Genomic DNA, 18,990 nt, shown 5'->3' with positions numbered 1-18,990 from the left:
GAATGTGTATGGATCAGCAGCAGCGCTTCTCTCCGTGAATAATACGGCACAGACAGCAGTGCAGTGCACGTATATCCATTTTACACACATCACTTTGCATTATGTCTGAGGATGACCTTTAAGATAGGAAGGCTTAGCCTGTGCCTACCCTTTCTCAGACAGCCCCCACAGGCTCTTACATGCGATACGGCATGCTTGACAGCTATCAGGAGAAAAATAAAACAAAATCGACTCCCTATTTGACTTGTGTGACCTGTGTCTACTTGTGTTACTGTATAACAGCCCGACAGACAGGGTGGGACGGATCTCCTGCTTGGTTTCATTAATTCATATCACAGCCTCACCCGGTCATTGTTTTAGTACAAAGTCTCCATTAATTACATTTTTTGCAAACGATGTGTACCTGTCCCGGGAGAACTCCAGTTAGAGCAGTTAACGAGTTAAGGAGTGTATTTTTAGACTTGCCCCTTCCCGTTTCTTTTAGTCTAGATACAACTGCTACAACCTTAAAAGTGTTCATCTTCCAAGTTCACTATTTTGCTCATGTAGTCTGAGATCTATTAATTACATAATACTGGTGTTTTCAGGGAGTGACTTATCTATTTAATGTAATCATTCTTTAGTTAATTGGCTAATTGGCATTTATTCAACAATTTTTAAACACTTAGATGTGTTGGATACTCATTTAACTGAATAATATAAAGAGAACAACCTTTAAAAGGCAGGTGGAAAAAATAGAACAGTTAAAAATGCTAATTCATTCTGAACCACAAAAGCTCGCGCGCACCGTGTGTAAACAATGACAATAATCTTGAGCCGGTTAGAGGATCGTCTGGCTACAGCAGCAGAGAGACGGAGCTGCAGGTTCAGAGCCGGAGACGCACCTGCCGTCTCTGTATGTGTGTTGATGTCAGTCTGGACTCGGGTGCACAACAGTGTGCCTGGGCCTCAGGTTGAGGTTGTCCTCCCGTTAACACTCAACGGAAAATTAAAGAATAACACAAAAATAGCCAACCGCTTACAAGACACACGTACATGTATCACACACATAAAAAGCCAAGTACTTCTACAGCAAATTGATTCATTTATTGTTCTTTTCCCCCTTGACGTTGAGTCACAATCTAAACTACCCACAGTGGTTTACTACAGTCACATTGGCATGACATGGAGTGAAGTATCGAAATGGCAGAGAGGAAAGACTCACAGACAGGACAGGAGCAGTGAATGCATAATCACACATCTGTCAGTTAAATGAACACGCAATACTTCACAATGACATGTGTTTGGTACACGGAGCGACACCTGACAGCGATCCTACACAAGTTCACACTGAGGGCGGTCGACGCGGCGCAGGACTGGTCTGCATCCCGTAAACAGCGCCTACTCGATGACGTAATGATATGTTTCACTGACATGTGGAATATCATGCTAAACAATAAAGAATATTGGCATAAGTTAACTCCCACCTCCTGCTCAAAGGTAGCCACAAGGCAGCGCTTAAAGACATTGTACATAGGGCTTGAAGTTTTAAAGTGTTTATTTTATTTATCGCTACTTGCCTTTAAAGGAAAACAATCGCAGTCCCTGAAATGATTGGTCTATAAGTACGTGTGTGTTAGCAGGAGTGTATTAGTTAATTAACTGATTTTTTTGTTCCATTTAGTCATTGTAGTAACTTTAAATTGTCTTTAAAATACACATGCATACTAGTTGTCAGAAATGTTGGTTTACTATTGCATTCAGATGACAAAGAAGGCAAAGTAGAATCAGCAGCTCAGTCGAGACACGGAGGTAAAAAGCATCTTTGTTTAGTCATTAACAGCTTTTTAATTGTTTAATATAGAAAGTGAATCATCTCAATGTTTAAAGGTCACGTCCTAAACAATAGAAAACAAAACTTCAAGCCCTAATCTTACATAAATATATACGTTTTCCTTCCATGTATCCAATACAAAGTGGACTTCCTCTCAGTTATCCTCAGCCACTTCATTTTGACCATTATTTTTAAAATGTTTACATTTTATCCAGTTTGTAATTAAATTAACTGTAAACATTAACTGGCAACACTTTATAATAAGGTGATGTTAATTGATGTGTTATTCATGATTTATACATGATTCATATATACTCAATGTATTATATATTAGTTATAACCCAGTTATAGCAATACAGGGAAAGGCCACAGTAACAGGTAGTTATAGTGTCTTACAGTGATTTATAAATCATTAATAACACATCAATAAGCAGCACCTTATTGAAACGTTAACAAGAAACTAAAGTCATAATCACACACAATGAAAACATGTAAAGCATTAAAATCGGTTGCAATATGGAGCCCAGAAACAGAAACGAGAGTCTCGACACAATCCCGAGAGCGGGGGGACTGGCCAGACAGACCGGAACCCCCGGGGGATGAGAAGCGGGGGACTGGCAAGGCAGACAGGATCCCCCCCGACTCGCACTGCCTCCCCAGCCCCGGCCGCCCCCCCGCACACTCCCTGCTCTGAACCCAGAGGATGGGGCGATGTCAACACAAACACGAATGGATGGCAAAGGACAGCGTGACTCCGATGGCAGCGACAGCCGTGATGGGGTGAGAGGGGGTGCTTCCACTTCCTGACTGGAAGCTGTCGTCTGCAATGCGCTCTGGGAAGAGGGAGGGGGGCGGGGCTGATCACAAGAGCAAGAGCAGCAGAGACCAGGAAGCACAGAAAGGAAAGGAAGGAAAGGAAGGAAAGGAAGCACAGGAAGGAAAAGACACAAACATAAACAATACAGCACAAGAGAAGGGTGATGAACATCCATGCAGGATATGGGGAGAGTCAGGGAAACAAGGAAACGTAGGATGGAAAAGGAGGATGAAGCCAGGAAACCGACGGGGTTTTAGAAAGAGCAGAGCAGAGGGGTTGTGTTGATCAGTCAATGTCAGATTTATACATTATTAAAAAGCGTTCATTGAGAGTGTTTATAAATCAAGGTATACAGAGCGTGAGAATCAAGCCGCAGCGGGAGAAGAGAAGGCAAGGGTTCAATAAGGATGCGGTCGCATTAAAAGGGTATTTGAACGAGACGAGAGACAGGGAAGTGAGGAAGTGCAGAGAGAGGCAAATGAAAGATGACAGCATTGAAGGAGACGCGGCGCGGAGAAGGCAGTTCATAAGACGAGGCGCGGGGATGGGGATTGTGTAGGTAAGGAGATTAGAATGCAATAAAGAGAGAAACATGAATTCAAAACAAGGGGACAGCAGGAATGAGTATATTATGATTTTCCAAGTTGTGAGTTTGAAAATTGAAAAGAAGCCAAGGGCACAGAGCAATCAGTCACGTTTGTCAAGCAGGGTTTAATAGGAGACAGGGGTATGTGGCGGCACATTGCAAAACAAAACCGCGCAGATTTGTGATAGAGAAGAGCGCAATGCATTATGCATTAGAGAAGGATTGGAAAGCAGGATTGTTTTGAGAGAAACAGCAGCAATGCAGTGCATGAGAATTGAAACATCAAAGCAGAGGATGGGGAGAAGGGGATGGGAGAAAACACAGAAATGGCAATTGATTAACAAGGTAGAATGGCCTTAAATAACTTCCCTTACACACACACATTGCTCATTAAACTATACAGTGATATAACTGAGGTATACAGATGAAGACAGGAATCAGGGCCGACTCACAGTTTTATTGTCACGGAGGTTGTAAGGGTGTGATTGCCACTACACCTCTACATTAATATATAATTAAGTGTTATAATATAATACACACTTATATGGACATGTGTTTCGCCTACATGACACAACACAGAGACAGCAATGCATGGGATTCCAGTGTCAAACACACAGCGACACCTGGGACACAACCATCGGGTCACACGTGCTGGATTTCCATCAGAGACCCACGAGCAGCACCAGCAGAGCAGCTCGTTCTCCACAGTCACAAAGTCCTCATTGTGGGGGAAGACATGGCAAATGGTGGATGGATGTGATTAGAAATGACTGAAGAAAGAGACGCAGGGAATCTACTCAGCCCTGCTTGTTCTTGCACCACGACTAGTTAGAGGTCATAGTTTCAGTTTGGTTTGCCTTGGGGAGTTCTGCAGCTCAGACAGCGGAGAGGTTACACCAGTGACACGTGCGAATCAGTTACACTTTACTCTGTAAAGTGCTAGATGTAAGAAACGCCTGCCTATGCATCACTCCCTGCCCGTGGCAGCGACAGACGCCCCTGGCACCCCCTGGAAACACGCGAGAGCCAGCCTGGCGGTCAGAGCCTCGGTCTGGTAAAACCGAGGCAAACGCACATTGCTTTCATTGTGCGATACGAAGAGGACTGCGCATGTGCTACAGTTTTGTGTTTTTTATTTAAATCATTTTATTTTGATTGGACTTTTACATTTCCTGTGAACAATGGCAATTTGTATTCATCGCACTATTCAGGCATGGTGTGTCAGAGCAGTATCTGCATTTCACAGGTTTTCTGCACAATGGCTGCCTGTCTTTCACAGAAAGGAAAGTGTGAGAAAAGGTGACAACTTTTCTTTAAATTGAGAAATGACCACATGGGCTGCGGCCCTGTTAAAATATGTAAAAATAACCCAGCAAACAGACCGAACGCACCCATCCTAACAGGACAGGTCCGGTTGTTCGGGAGAGCTGACACTGTCTCCTTGGCAGTGAGTGACGGTGAGAACAGCGAGCGCTGCGGCACCGGGTCAGCTGAGGGTGTCGGAGGCAGGGCAGGGAGACAGTCGTGCCAGGAGCGAGCGCTGACAGCTGCTGTGGGCGGCAGGACGGTCAGGAGGCCCTCAGTCTCCACACGAGACAGACAGGCACTTAGGCTCTGAGTACGACTGCTTATACAGATGTCTGTTATAGTGCCTGATCTGCGTGAGTTGTGTTTCTCGGGTGAGTGTCATTTACACGTGTGTAACGACTGTCACACGTGAGGAACTCTGTTCAGCTACTGCAATTAAACAAACCCTAACGGTTATTATATGCTGGAACAATGCATACATACATACATAAAGTGTTATTAATAAGTTTGTAATTAATTAGTTCAAACTTGAAAGACATGATTGTCAAAGGATTTGTCAGAAATAACATAGTTGAAGTCAAGACAGGCATGTTCTGCATTGCTTGTGTGCCAGTAAATGATGAACAAGCTCCGTCTATAGGAGGCGCCGTCGGAAGAGCTTCTGGAACTGGAGGGAAACTAACAGATCTGTTCTCTCTCTCTCTCTCCTCTCTCTCTCTCTCTCTCTCTCTCTCTCTCTCTCTCTCTCTCTCTCTCCCTCCCTCCCTCTCTCTGGGGAACACAGCGGCATGTGTCCCAGGTTCCCACATTTGCAGCACTTAATTTCACAATCGTGGCAGGAGGCCGGTTTCAGAGCTGCTCGTCGAGGCCCTAATGACCCATGCAGGTGTCGGCGGCGGGTCTCATCTGTACCTGTGATGTCTGGCTTCGGGGGCATGGTGAACTCGTAGCCGGTGGGCTCGGACGGCCCCTGCAGGTTCTTGGCCGTGATCTCCACCTCGTACTGCATGTTCCACTGCAGCTTCTGCAGCAGGACGTAGTCACTGGCGCCGGACACCACCATGGTCGCCCACGGCTCCTCCCGGTCTCTCTGCAACACACAACACGCGGTACTGTGCTGCCCTGCTGTGGAGAGTGACATGACTGTGTAGAAGCTCCCTGACATCTACAGCATTGGGCCCGGAGCCCCGCTCTCCAGATTTCACTCTCAAACTGCAATTCGGATCAATGCAATTAAAAAAAAAAGTGAATCCTGTTTGGAGGTGATTTGCTAGAGTATATATTAATCATGTATAAAATAGTCTTTTAGACAATCCCTGGTCCCGGATAGACCAGACTCGAGAATCTCAATTCCCCATCTTCTCAGGTCCACCAACAAACACCTGCAGATTCAAGACTCCCTACTTAAATGGACCGTGGAGCTGTGATTTAAATACTTATGTTCTTATTCCATCATCCACTAGACATCTTAATACACACCTGGATTTTAGAATTGAAATATAAATACGCAGCAGAGAGAAATTAGTCTGAATGTCAAGGATGTTAAAGGTTATTATGCAGAATCATTCTCCTCACATCAGCGATGAAAAGTGGATTTGTGTTCAAATGAACTCTGAGAATGTGAAAATAGGCTTTTGATTGAGTAGAAGAGTCGGGTGGAATCTGGGGATTATTTGCGATTTAAAAGCGCGGCTCCAATGAGGCCTAACCTTTGTCACGCGCTGATCTAACACAGCTGTAGAGTCTTACATATTAATTAGGTGTACAAGTTTACACATTCACATGCACGGCTTTGTGTACACACGCCTGCTGACACAACGCACACACGAGAGTATGTCTGCACACTGTGGTGTCGGCCGCTGCCATTACGACGTATGGATGCTCAGATAACCTCCTCGATATCTTTCCTCTCTGCATGTGCACAGCGAACACAAGTGACACCAGAGCTGCGTGCGTCCCGGCCGCAGAGAGAGAGATCTGCACAGCCGGAGATAAGATGATCTTCATCTTCTCTTCTTATTTCATTAAGGCCATGGAAATGTCAATGAGCTGCAGCGAAGCACGGAGCGAGGCACCAGAGGGGGAGAGCGTGCTCGTGTTTGATAAGCGCCAACGACGCTGACTTCATGAAGTGAACGGGGGGGTGAAAAAGGGAAGAGAAAGGTTACGAGCTGAAAGGTCACAGCGTGGCGCCCCAACAGACGGAACTGCCGCGGCTCTGCGATTACACTGTTCACAGTGTTGATGCCGTGAGCTCGCTCAGGGGATTCGGAGGCACGTGTGCGCGGGAGATCAGGACGGCAGTGCGGCCCCTGGACTGCTCCACCTCACCTGGGTGCAGCGATCAAGGCCGAGGGGCAACGCTGGTCTGACCGGGGCGCTCACGGATCTTATTTAAATTTAATTCAGGTCAAGATCAGTTCTAGCAGGAAAGACACCAACTATAAGGGTTCGGGCACACAAGCACAGCTTCCTGCGGGAGTCCCGGGCAGTCCTGCACCTCCCAGTCCCCGGCCGCTCTTGTGCTACGAAGCCAAGTTTAAATATCACGTGAGGGGGACCTCTGTCAGAGCGCACAAATGCACAGATTATATCGCATTTCAGGAGAATGCAATTGAGTGGGACTTCAGTTAACTCCAGGAAATGAGCTAAGATGCTCAACTCTTCTGCTTTCTGTCGAGTAACTGCCCCAGCAGTCGGTCCTCTGTGGTAAAATGTCATTCCCTCACCTGAATTCATTTGCTGCTTCGGTAGGCTATTTCAGTTTAAAACTATAAAATATTTTATTTCAATTACTTTTTATTTGCTTTAACTGTGTAAGTGTAAATGATCTGTATAAACTGATTGGTGACTGAAATCTGCTCAACACCTCGGGGGTGTGTTTCTGTAACTACAGAGCGGACAGACTGTGTGTTTGTTTTGCATTGCTATTGACAGTTAAAACTCTGATATACGGGAGCAGGGCATGCTGGGACACGGGAAGGCTGAAGGGGCTTTTAGGCAGCTGCACAGCTGGGGAGGCCCCTCTGGGCCGGCACGGGGGAGCAGTGTACTCACGGTGCGGTACTTGATGATGTACTCCATGATGGGCGTCCCTCCGTCGTCCTGCTTGATCAGGTTGAGTCGGTAGGCCTTGCCCACCATTCTCTGGCCGTGGACCGACGGGGGGCTGGGCTCTCCTGGAACCACAGGGAGTCTCGTCACCCCACAGCACCCAGAGGAACACGCGTGACACATGACCCGGCGCAGTGGGACATTATGTATTAAGAATATGTTATTAACAAGTGTGTGAAGTCAACAGACACTATATGTATTGTGCGAAACCAATGTCCTGAAGTTATCACACTGAAATGAGGCACCCTGTAATTACTGAGCTGCCCTTCACATGAATACAATATTATTATGCAGCCAGCATGTCAGCTCTACACCCTCCGATCATTCCTGTGCCGAAAGACAACATCAGTCTACAGAGATGGAGAGTCTCAAGCAAAAGAGTTTTCCTTAAAGACACTGAAACTCTAACCCGCACATCAGAAGCCCGGCGCCGCAGACTAAATGCCCTCTCGGGGCAGAGCCGAGCGGGGCGGGGGTGCAGAAGAGCACACGTGCCCCATCAGGCTGGAATGTGAGGATATTGCAGCGTGTTCAGCGTTTCACTGAGGGGCCTGATGTGATTTGCCTCAGATCTCTCATGTAGCCCGGTATCTGAGAGAAAATGGCTTTTCTGGAGCCGTTCCCCACATTTGATTACGCTGTGAGGAATGGTGAACGGGCTGGATGTCTGAGGCACATTAAATACGCTCGATGTCAAACCGATATTAGAAATACAAACTCCTCTGCTGGCAAGGAGGCTAATTGCTATGAGGGGGTGGAGAGACATTGCATTAATAAAGCCCCGATGTGGGGGTGCAGCACAGCAGGGAACTCAAGACTACATCAAAAACAGTGTGTGTATATTTGTGTGTGTGTAGCAGTGCAGCGTATTTTGTGTGTGTGTGTGTTGTGAGTTGTGTAGCAGGGCAGCATGTTTTGTGTGTGTGTGTGTGTGTGTTGTGAGTTGTGTAGCAGGGCAGCGTGTTTTGTGTGTGTGTGTAGCAGGGCAGTGTGTTTTGTGTGTGTGTGTGTGTGTGTGTGGTGTAGCAGGGCAGCTCACTCACGGATGGGCAGTGCAGTATGTTATATGTGTGTGTGTTGTGTGTTGTGTAGCAGCACAGCTCACTCACGGATGGGCAGGGTCTGGAAGCTCTCTGTGCGGCTGAACTCTCCCTGGCCTTTGCCGTTGACCGCCGCCACTCGCACCTCGTATGTGGAGTTGGGCTCCAGACCGGTGAGCAGGACCAGCGCTGTGGGACACGAGACAGAGCAGAGACACAGCTGAGCAGAGACACACATGTCCTCACACCACCACACACAGGGTAGCCAAAGGACGTAAGACCACAATTAGAACATTCCTCTGACAATTCCTCTGCGGTTCACAATGTCGGTAGACGCTGACCCAGTGAGATATAAGATTTACGAGCGCAGACACAAGGACCGCATGCAGCAACACACAGCAGTTTGACATGCATTGCGCTCAGCTGTACAACATGTAGCGCCACGTCCTGCGCTCAGCTGCGTAGAACTGTAACAGATATCGACACAAATAACATCACATCCCCAAGTCAGAGTACACACTGATAAAGGTGTAGGTTCACAGAGGAGGTTTCTATATGTAACACACACGCCTGTTTCACTGTGAAGTGCTTCCTGTGCAGAGACAAACACAGATGACTGTATTTACAGAACCATGTCTCCCTTTGTCATCAGTGTAGCAACACTATTTATCTGAAGTCAAACAAGCTTCCGAAACAGAGAACAGCTGTACATATTTGCTGAGAGAGAGACTGGGCTGCAGGGTTTAAACTCGAGTCATTGTGTTTGCTCGAGTTGTTCTCCAGGCCGCGGGGCAAATTCTGCCTTGGAAGGGTTACAGCGTATACTCACACAACTCAAACGATGCATGCAATCTGGATATTTACATGAATTCACATGTCAACTACTGCCTGTGAACGCACTCACACAACAACGCACTCTGGGCCCTGTCTGCGCAGCGCGCTCGACGCTGCCCTCTGGTGGGAACTTCACGTTCAGGACAAGGATGCAGGTGAAAGTTTACAGGTAAAGTTCACTCCTTTATTCTCAACAGTTGTTACACATCCGGAGGACGAGGAGAGAAGAGCAGCAGTCAGGACAGCTGTGTTTGCTCAGGTCCTGCTCAAGAGTGTGCGTCTGCTCCACTGGCCCAATCAGAACATTATTCTCCTCTTCAGTTTTTCAGACGAATCAGAGTAGAAATACAGTGAAAATTAATATCAGGTATCAACAATGAATCAATGAATATATAAATAAACAACTAAATAAATAACACAATTCATCAGCTGTGAGTGTCTGTGCTCAGCCATGCGAACGCCGCTCTGCAGCCGCCAGAGAGTGTCGGACACTGTAATGAGCTTGTACTGCGAACACAAACTGTGATTCTGTCGCATTCTCGTTAAGAGCACCCTCAGGATTTTTGCCCTTCCAAAGTGTCTGAATGAGAATCAAATCACAGTTCCAGGATTTGTGTGTTGCACTCCACAGCCCTCAGCTCCAGCACAACAAACGCACGCAAAACAAACCCGCTGTTGCCTGGACTGCAGACCTGCGCTCTCTGGCCGAGCTCAGGCTGATGTGCTGGTGCGTCCGTTACAGCAGGCTGCAGAGCTCGACACGAGCAACGCTGGACTAGAAGAGCCAGATTTCTGAGAGCCCTACATGCTAGCCAGGTGACATTTTATCATTTCAACGGCATCTGCAAGGTTTTCATGAACTGTGTGCTTCTTCTGACTGCAGGCACTTGTGCACTTTAATGTTCAGCAGAGGGAATCACTCGCAGTCTCGGCGCTGTTGTGACTGTTGTCACTCTGTTCATGGTTCTGGGGCAAACTGAGGCCCGTGTACTGTACGAGCTCCTCACTGCGCACACGCACACGCACCGACCCAGCGGGACTGTTCCTGAATCTCGGCAGTCTCTGAGAAGAGGCCGCCTTGTCCCTGAGCTGTCAGCAGCGCTCCTCTCACGCCGAGCGCCGCACCGACCTGTCCTTGCAGCCGCGTGTCAGAATGACTTCTGTGTCCCAGCGCGGCTCCGGTGTCAGAGTCAGGTGCCTCTTCCCACCGAGTTAGTTTACAAGCCGTGCCGGTCACTGGTGTCGCTGCCATTGTGCATCTCCAAAAACCAGTTCAGCGCTCTCTTTCTCTCTCTCTTTTTGTTTCTTCTAATATGTCAGATATGATTATATTTATATCATTTGCTTTAACACCCCGCCAGTCTCTCAGAGTTGTAACAATATGACCCCTGGGGTATTATCAGAGCAGATAGTATATACAGTGTGTGTGTGTGTTATAACACTAACTGGCCTTCATATAAATACTTTGTTAATAAACCAAAAAGGCTGATGTATTATAGTTGGTGTGTATTTACACAATGAAACAATGATATTTCTAAGCAATGGCCTTGATTTTCAACTTGCAGTGATCTTCTATTACCGAGTATTTCTCCTCCAGACAGCACGATCATCTCTGCCCTCTTCACTGACACTCGAACACAGTCAGAGGAAGGACAGGAGTGAAATAACGCGGCTCCAGCCCGAGTCTGAATCCACAGGTTCAGGACAGAGAGGGAGGAGCGAGGGAGTCGGGCTGGCGGTGAAGACTCTGCTGTGGATCACACGCTCTCGTCAAGATCACGTCACCTCTGAATGCTAATTTGCACAATGCTATGCGTTTGCTCAGAACTCGAGCTCGTTCGGTTAACGGTTTATCCACAGGCTCAACATGCCTCCCTGGCACGGCGGGGAGAGCAGCGCTGCGGAGACGCGCTGCATGAAGCGGCGCCGCTGCATTGTTCCGCTGCAGCGTGTATTGTTCATGAAACAGGTGAATCCCTGCTGGCTGGAAGAACAATCCGTATCAAAGGGAGCAATTACGAGCGATTAATTCACATCTGTTTGCGCTACCTGTTTCCACAGATATAATTTAGCACAGCTTTGTCATGTTCACCTCTATTCCCTGATCGTTTCTTTGTTTTTGCTGGTATGTTTCATGATCATCAAAGGGATGAAAGCGCCGCGCCACGCCTGCCCACAGAGAGGTGAGACGGAGGGAGGAGAGAGACGGGAGACGGGGCTTTCTGGAGAATGCGGGGCTTTGTCTTTCAATGAATCGCCATCGGCCTTGCACAGCCCGGCACGGGTACCGAGATAAGCCTGCTCTGGAGACCTGTGTGTGTGTCTCAAGAGATACTTTATATGGTTATTTTGAAACAATATAATCAGGCATGTCTTTTTATTGAATCACACCAGGAGCTGTCTAAGCCGTGCAGACAGCAGAGGACCATTGTAACGCTGATACACACCAACCAACAGAGAGTGACGTTTGAGACACGGGTCGCCTCGATCTCTAACATTCAGAGGGTCAGTGCATTCCACAGCATTGAAGATGCGTCCTTAACCACATTGATCATAACCACAGAGGACCCACATGAATCTGTCTTCCGGAGGCTCTTTCCCCCCCGCTGCTCGCTCCCTCCCTCTCCCGTCTACACTGTCGATAAGTGCTTTGACATTTGCATTTAGATTTGCACGCTGATTTAAGAGCCGCTAAACTCTCCGTCTAATCTGGCAACTTCCTCGTCACGCCGTGCCCACCTCGTGTGAGTGTTGTTCGGTTGTATAAGATGGAGCTGAAAATAAGACAAATAGACTCACAGATAGACTTTGCTTTTGTTGCCTGAAATATTGCAGGGAAAAGACAGGGCCAGGCAGGGAAGGAAGACAGTGCCACATACTGAGACTAAACCCTCAGTCGAGCTCTGTGTCGGTCCTGTGCCCTGACTGGAGTCAACAATGAGCGCTGAGCTTACACACACTTCACAAGAAGCTCTTGCAAAGACCTGGGGACACAGTATTTAACGCACATCACGCGCCCTCTGCCTGACCTCTCTCTCGGCCTGCGCTGAAAAACAGACACAGCCGGGGGTGATGTCAGGGTCTCTCAGACGGAGCTGGAGCCAGGCCTGCCCTCCACACGCACTGCCGTTTGTGTAATCAAACTCTGATCTACTGAGCTCTCCTGCTGCAGGGTCTGTGGCTCGGCCCGGCTGAGAGCGACGTCTCGGGAACACGTCCGGCTCAGAGCTCCTCCTCTCCAGCGTCTCTGACTCGGCTTCACAGCCAACCTGCTGCAGCTGTACAGACGAAGTCCAAAAGGACAGGGAAGCTCCCGGGACACGCATTGTTATGTTCAAAGGCCTCCTGCTCTGCCCTGTGGGTCGATGTGTGCTTCTTTAAGCTTAAAGATCAATGATGTTGTATTCCATTCATTCATGAGAGACTTGCATGAAAGAGAGACGTTTGTCTTAATTGTTCATTGTTCTAACATTGTGCTCCTGAATTTACCATTGTACTTGAAATGTACTTAAAAAATATACATATTTATACATTAAATATAGTGCAGCGCTGGGGTATAAAGGGTTTCAAAACATCAGACACTGCTATTTAAACAGGAATCTGCTCTCTGTTTCAAAGTCTTTACAAGTCTATCAGGCTGTAATCAGACACCCCAACACAGGGACAGGGATCAGACTGACACCCCAACACAGGGAAGGAAGGCTGTGATGCTCAACGCCCTGCCAGGGTGGACAGATGAAGGAATATCAGGTGCGGACACACAGGACGACAAGTCCACTTGTAACAGTCTCCTGGACAACTGTAACAGTCTCGCTGCCCTGACCGCAGAGTCCACTCAAAGCCCCAAGGGCCACTACACTCCCATGAGCCCCGAGGGCCACACCACTCCCATGAGCCCCGAGGGCCACTGCACGCCCCTGAGCCCTGAGGGCCACCCCACTCCCATGAGCCCTTGCACCGCGGTGACGCTGGCCTCCAGACCTCAGTGCTGACCACACCAGCAGAGGGCGAAACAACAAACACTCACTAATACTTAGGAAGTCACAAAGAAAGAAAAAGGCTGCAATTATATCAAATTACATGCCGCTTTTTCCAGCAATTTGTTGATTTTATGTGATACAAATCTTCCCCTATTTACCATCCCTGAGTTACGCTCATTTAATACCATTCTGCGTAATGCATGATTTTAATAAGTGTCATTAGTGCCGTATCTAGAAAACCTGAGCCCTGAAAAGGCACTTAAAAGCAAACAGTAACTCACACAGCGGTACTTTACTCAATGGCACAGCATTAAAGCGATCACAAACACTCATACATATTCATAGAGGGCAATTTAGCACTAATCAGCTATTTGCTTGATAAATACCAAATATCCCAATCTTTCATGTTCAAAGCAATTTACACTGCTTTGTGTTACATTAGGCACAAATCCCAAAAGGACTTAATAATCACACTCTGGTGTTTACTCAACCTGAGAGTGCAAGGGCTTGGAAGTTAAATAAAGCAGATAACAAATTGAAGAGTAATGTGAAATGAAGAATGAAGAATAAAAGCAAAGCGTTCAGACTTGCGATGATACACTGAAGTCTGAAAAGACGAATAAGTCATAGTGGCTCTAATCTCTATGCTGTAACTTTGGGCTTCGGCCACGTCTTCTGTCACCTGTTTAAAACGGGAAATAACAGATCTGCGTTTGTTGAATTGTCCTGTACAATACTTTATTGGATGCTTTTTGTTACACTGAGTATCTGAAAGGCATCTGGCTTATCACAGGCGTTTCCTCTGCCTCCCGTCCCACCAGGATAGAGGCAGAGGAAGCGTCTGATGAGATGAAGAACTAAAGTGAGGAATTCCTCCAGTCGTTCTTCTCTTTGCTGGTAATTTGCTCACTGAACTCAGCAATGGAAGACAAAATCAACAGCAGCACACCGGATCTAAGGGCCGCCACTCGATGCTACTAATTCACATTTCCCCGTTTCTAAATTTCAACTTTCATAGTTAAAAAAAAGAGCCGTATTTAGTCTTCATGTTTCTTTTTGATGCTGAAGATCACAGGCCTGCGATCACCTGGCTGCTGTAACATGTCCTACAAAATCTGCAAGATCAGACATCTGATCTGTCACCCGTCACTGGAAACACAGAAAGAGAGAATGGATTCGCAATTTCAAACCTTTGAGTAGACATTTCTGTGCTGGTTACTGGGGCTTTTTGTTGAACGTTACTGTAAGAATGTACACACACACATATATCACACATACACATACACAGACTAAACACACACACACACATACACAGATTGAACACACACATATATCACACATACACATACACAGACTGAAAACACACTGTGGCTGTGGTGCTGCTCGGCCGGGGACGTTCACTTACTCTGCTCTCCGTGGGACTTGACTTCCCTCCAGTCCTGCGACGCCACGTCCCTGAACTTCACCAGGTAGTGTCCGATGGGAACCCCGCCGTGCGAGTCCGGCTTCATGAAGGACATGGTGGCCGTCCTCTGGGAGACCAAGCTGAGGCGCACAGAGTACGGCTTCGAGGGGACGTCTGAAACAGAAGCACACAGCCGCTCAGTAAGTCTCAGAAAGGCAGGGCGACAACACAATGGTGACTGAACATTATTAACAATCATCATCGTCGTCGTTGTCAGTATTATTGTGAACACAGCCCCTCTCTGGAGTCTCACAAGGGCGGCTGACAGAGAAAGGGCTGAACACATTAAACCCACACGATCTGTAGCTCTTTAATGAGTTAATTTCATTGATAGATGTTTCCCAGTCAAACACAGCAAGTGAGCAGGACTACAGGTGTTTGCGTGTGAATATATTTCACGGCGTGCTTCTTAACCCGAGACACTGTGATTGTTTGTGATAAATTGCTTACATGTCTTCCAAATAAACTATAAACAAACAAACATGCCAAAAATCCCAACAAAAAGCCTCTTATAGATCAAATGAACTGGTCTGTGATCAATGACAATAGTCTGTGTCCCTGTAGTTCCCTGATGGCTGAATAGGAACATTTATTCTGCAGGAACTGGCAACAATAATAGTGACAACGTGTGCAATGAGGTCCTAAATGAAGTCGCTGGCATTGTGAAAGCATGAGATCATCGCCGCCCCAGCCTGAGCGCGGCCTCTCCCAGCGGTAGTGCCTCCCGATCATTAAAATGCAGACTCACACTTGGAGGGCCGATCGCACAAAGCCCGAGCAGACATCGCCTTTCACACACTCGCAAACATGCGTGGGCGCAGACTCGGTGTTAGGGTCTGCGTTTATCGCCAGCCTCCCCAATTCCCTTATCAAACAAGCACTGCTCCTCATGGCTTCATGCCTCGGGGCTTAAAGAAATCAAAGAAACCCCGTCTCTCCTGCAGAGACTCTCCTTTCAAGCAGGAATGACGGAGAGAGAAGTCTTTAAATCCTTCACTTACACACTCATGTGTGTGGAAACACGATGCCGATGCACCGGCGCTGCTGACCGTCTGTGTTGCGTTCATACAATTAAAACACAGACAGGCGTTTTAATAATGTGTCTACAGGACAAACCCCACCTGGATTAGGAGAGAAGGGATCGTAATAACGGCTCACATTGCAGTAATGTAACAGAAATGTAGATGATGCGTAGCAATCAGCACTGCAGACACACAAGCTACGAGTATCTGATTGTTCCCGTCCTCGGGTAACCATTCGTGCATTAGTTTCTATCCAATTTCTAATCCCTTTGTTGTTTTAGAGGCTTTGCTAGCATTTGCACAAAGTTGCAACTCGAGGAAAATCAATTCACACAGAGAGAGAAAGTGCAATAATCCAGTCGAGAGACAAACATCTTTCTTCTTCACAAATAAACTTCATATTAAACTTTTTAAATGGCACAACAGGTTACGCGTGTATAGAGGTTATAACTGTAGCAATGGCAGTGTGTTTGTTCTGTTTTTCAAATAAACGTATTTCCTTGCTTTTAATCCTTCTTTAAAACTGTCACATTTTATGTAAACCTAAACCATGTGAGTTGCAAAAAAATATAATATATTTAATTTTGATAGATCTGATCTCGCCATCTGGACATGTTTGAGCAGGAAGGAATCTGAATTTTATGGGGATAATATGTAAGTGAGCAGAGTATCCGTGCAATTTTTTCATCAAAGAAACTGCCAGAACAAGTAGTCAGTTAAAAGGCGAAGCATGTTGCGTTGACTCCATCACCGCCACTGCGGAAGAGCCGCACATGCTGATACATTTCTATAAATAATGGCTATCGCTCGTGCGATTCGTCACAGTGCCTATAGTGGAAATGCCGGGTGAGTGTATAGGTAGTATATTACACCCTGTGTCGGCAATTAACATGCAAATTATATGGCAACACATAACTTCCTGTGAATGTGCCCTAATTAATTACTGTCTGTGATTCATTTAGGCTGGGTCATGTTAAACCTCTAATTGAGATTAATTACCGTGTTCAGCGGTTTATTTGAAATGTGCTTATTGTCTTTATTTACAGGGGAGCCAGTGATTAGCAGGCGGGTGCCAGGCACTAATCAGAGAGGACCTTAGCACAGATCTCTGCCCCCCGCCCGGCACCCGCACACACACACTCGTACACAATTACAGACGCTTCATTGCTACATCATCCCTGAACTCTCACGCACACGCAGCTTTGTGTTCGTCTTCTGCTAGACTGAACATCATCATGCTTGTAAAACCACATTTAACTATTATTCTTTGTAGGTATTACATTGCTTTTTCTCTGTTTCCTGATTGAGAATGACCCCACCAAATAGGCAGCCTCAACGCACAGTAATGGGGGCAGAGTGGCATTAAAGAGGATGTCCTGCCCTCCAGTTTTCCAGCCCAATCCCCTTTCCTGATGCCCTCACGCCCTCTCACCCCGTTCCTGTTCCCGTGTTCGAGTCATCCCACCTCGTGCTCCTCTCTGTGCTCATTTACCCCCCAGCTCTTTACCCTGGATGTCTCTGGTCAGTTGCTCTGAACTCTCACTCTGCTGCTTTCCTGTCCCTTCCTGTCCTCACCTCAGCCTGTGAGGCTTCCTGTCCTCTCAGCAAATAACCACCCCCCAGATGAGTTGCCTGTGGCTGACAGTTCAAGGCTGTGGGACGTTCTCAGTCTCCTGGCGATTCTCCAGGCTTTCAGTGGAGCTGTGGTGACCAACGCCCAGCCTTGGAGCGGCGCTGACACCCGACAAGCGATACAGGTGGGACAGAACAGATAGCAGCCAGAGGGCAATTAGGGACTGGGCACCACAAAGCAGACTGGACATCGAAATGATGCAAGAAACTGGGCTTTAGAAAGCAGATTGGACTTCTCGGCATGGCAAGATAACAGCCACCCTGAGGGAAGGCAGACCACAGGGAGGGACAATGGGGCGTCATCCCTTAATACATTTACTCTTTAAGAAGTAATACTCTTTTCTCAAATAAATATCGTGTTGCAGTCAGCTGAGTCTGTGGGCTTCCAGGCAGTTCAGTAATTACTTTTTAAAGTCTTGGTATCTGGTGCTGTGTTTCTAATCTGTAGCAGCCGCCTGAAGGTCAGACAAATTATCAGTATAACTTCGTAACCATCGCTGCGAAGTAGAGGCAGAGCTGCCGGGTGAAGCCACATCTATTCGGGTGCAGCACTTGTCTGAGGAGGACAAAAGACAAGGCTTTCCATAAAGAACAGCCTCGCTGTGAAGAGCGTGAGACATCGGTCACTGCCCACTCATCTTGAGTTCACATTCACCGGCTCCTGCGCGTTCACTGGGCCAGGAGGCACTGGTTACCGGAGTAAACGCACACTTCTCATCCAAAAACATATTTCACATTCCAGGTTCTTTAAACCGTCTTGCCAAGTGAAAAATAACTTTAGTTATAGAGTAATGAATGATTTACAGGAGCTCCTCACTCATTTTCCGATTGTTATAAATGGAGGCGAGAGATCGTAGGTTTCTCAGCCATCCCTGCCATGGACTCATTCCTAATGGCTTCATCAGAGACACTGCCAGGAGGGTTCGAGACAGGTGCTCAATCTGACGGAGACGCGCTGCACACCGTGTATTAATGCAACGCTCACCATCGCCTGCAGGATTCCTCCGTCTTCCTCCTCTTCCTATTAGGATTCTGGAGTCCTTGCCCGGAATATAAAACATGCCCCTTTAATAAAACATGGATCCGGCTCTCTAAAAGAATTGCAATCGGCCGCTCAGAGTGAAGCAGTGGCTGCAGGTCACAGGACTCGAAACTGCATCCGGCTGCAGCTCGACTACAGCAGCTCGATCACAAACACACAACGCACAACAAGCGTCCGGGGAACTGATTCTGATTCCGGCTCAGAATCTCACTTGATTTAAATAACATTAAATATTAATTTTTGTATTATTTTTTAGTAATGATATGACCCCTTGACAATGTAAGAATGTGGCTTATAAATATTGTGTGTTTGTTGTGTAATTCCCAGTCCGCGCTGG

At 47.1% G+C, this 18,990-nt stretch overlaps 1 protein-coding gene across 1 annotated transcript in view; it reads right to left on the bottom strand.

Moving 5' to 3' along the window:
- Window positions 1-1,064: 1,064 nt before the first annotated feature.
- Window positions 1,065-18,990, bottom strand: part of LOC136750717 (neural cell adhesion molecule 2) — a 255,781-nt gene continuing 237,855 nt past the window's right edge. The window contains exons 12-16 of the mRNA XM_066705757.1: window positions 14,898-15,071; window positions 8,748-8,867; window positions 7,582-7,703; window positions 5,437-5,614; window positions 1,065-2,670 (exon numbers count right to left, since the gene is read on the bottom strand). Of these exons, the coding sequence (XP_066561854.1) occupies window positions 2,528-2,670; window positions 5,437-5,614; window positions 7,582-7,703; window positions 8,748-8,867; window positions 14,898-15,071 (737 nt within the window). The 3' untranslated portion in view covers window positions 1,065-2,527. The remainder of the gene's footprint in view (window positions 2,671-5,436; window positions 5,615-7,581; window positions 7,704-8,747; window positions 8,868-14,897; window positions 15,072-18,990) is intronic.

This window comes from Amia ocellicauda, chromosome 6 (assembly GCF_036373705.1).
Source record: "Amia ocellicauda isolate fAmiCal2 chromosome 6, fAmiCal2.hap1, whole genome shotgun sequence".
Lineage (NCBI taxonomy): Eukaryota > Metazoa > Chordata > Actinopteri > Amiiformes > Amiidae > Amia > Amia ocellicauda.
Note: the sequence above shows the minus strand (reverse complement) of the source record. Positions and strands in the feature narration are given on the sequence as shown.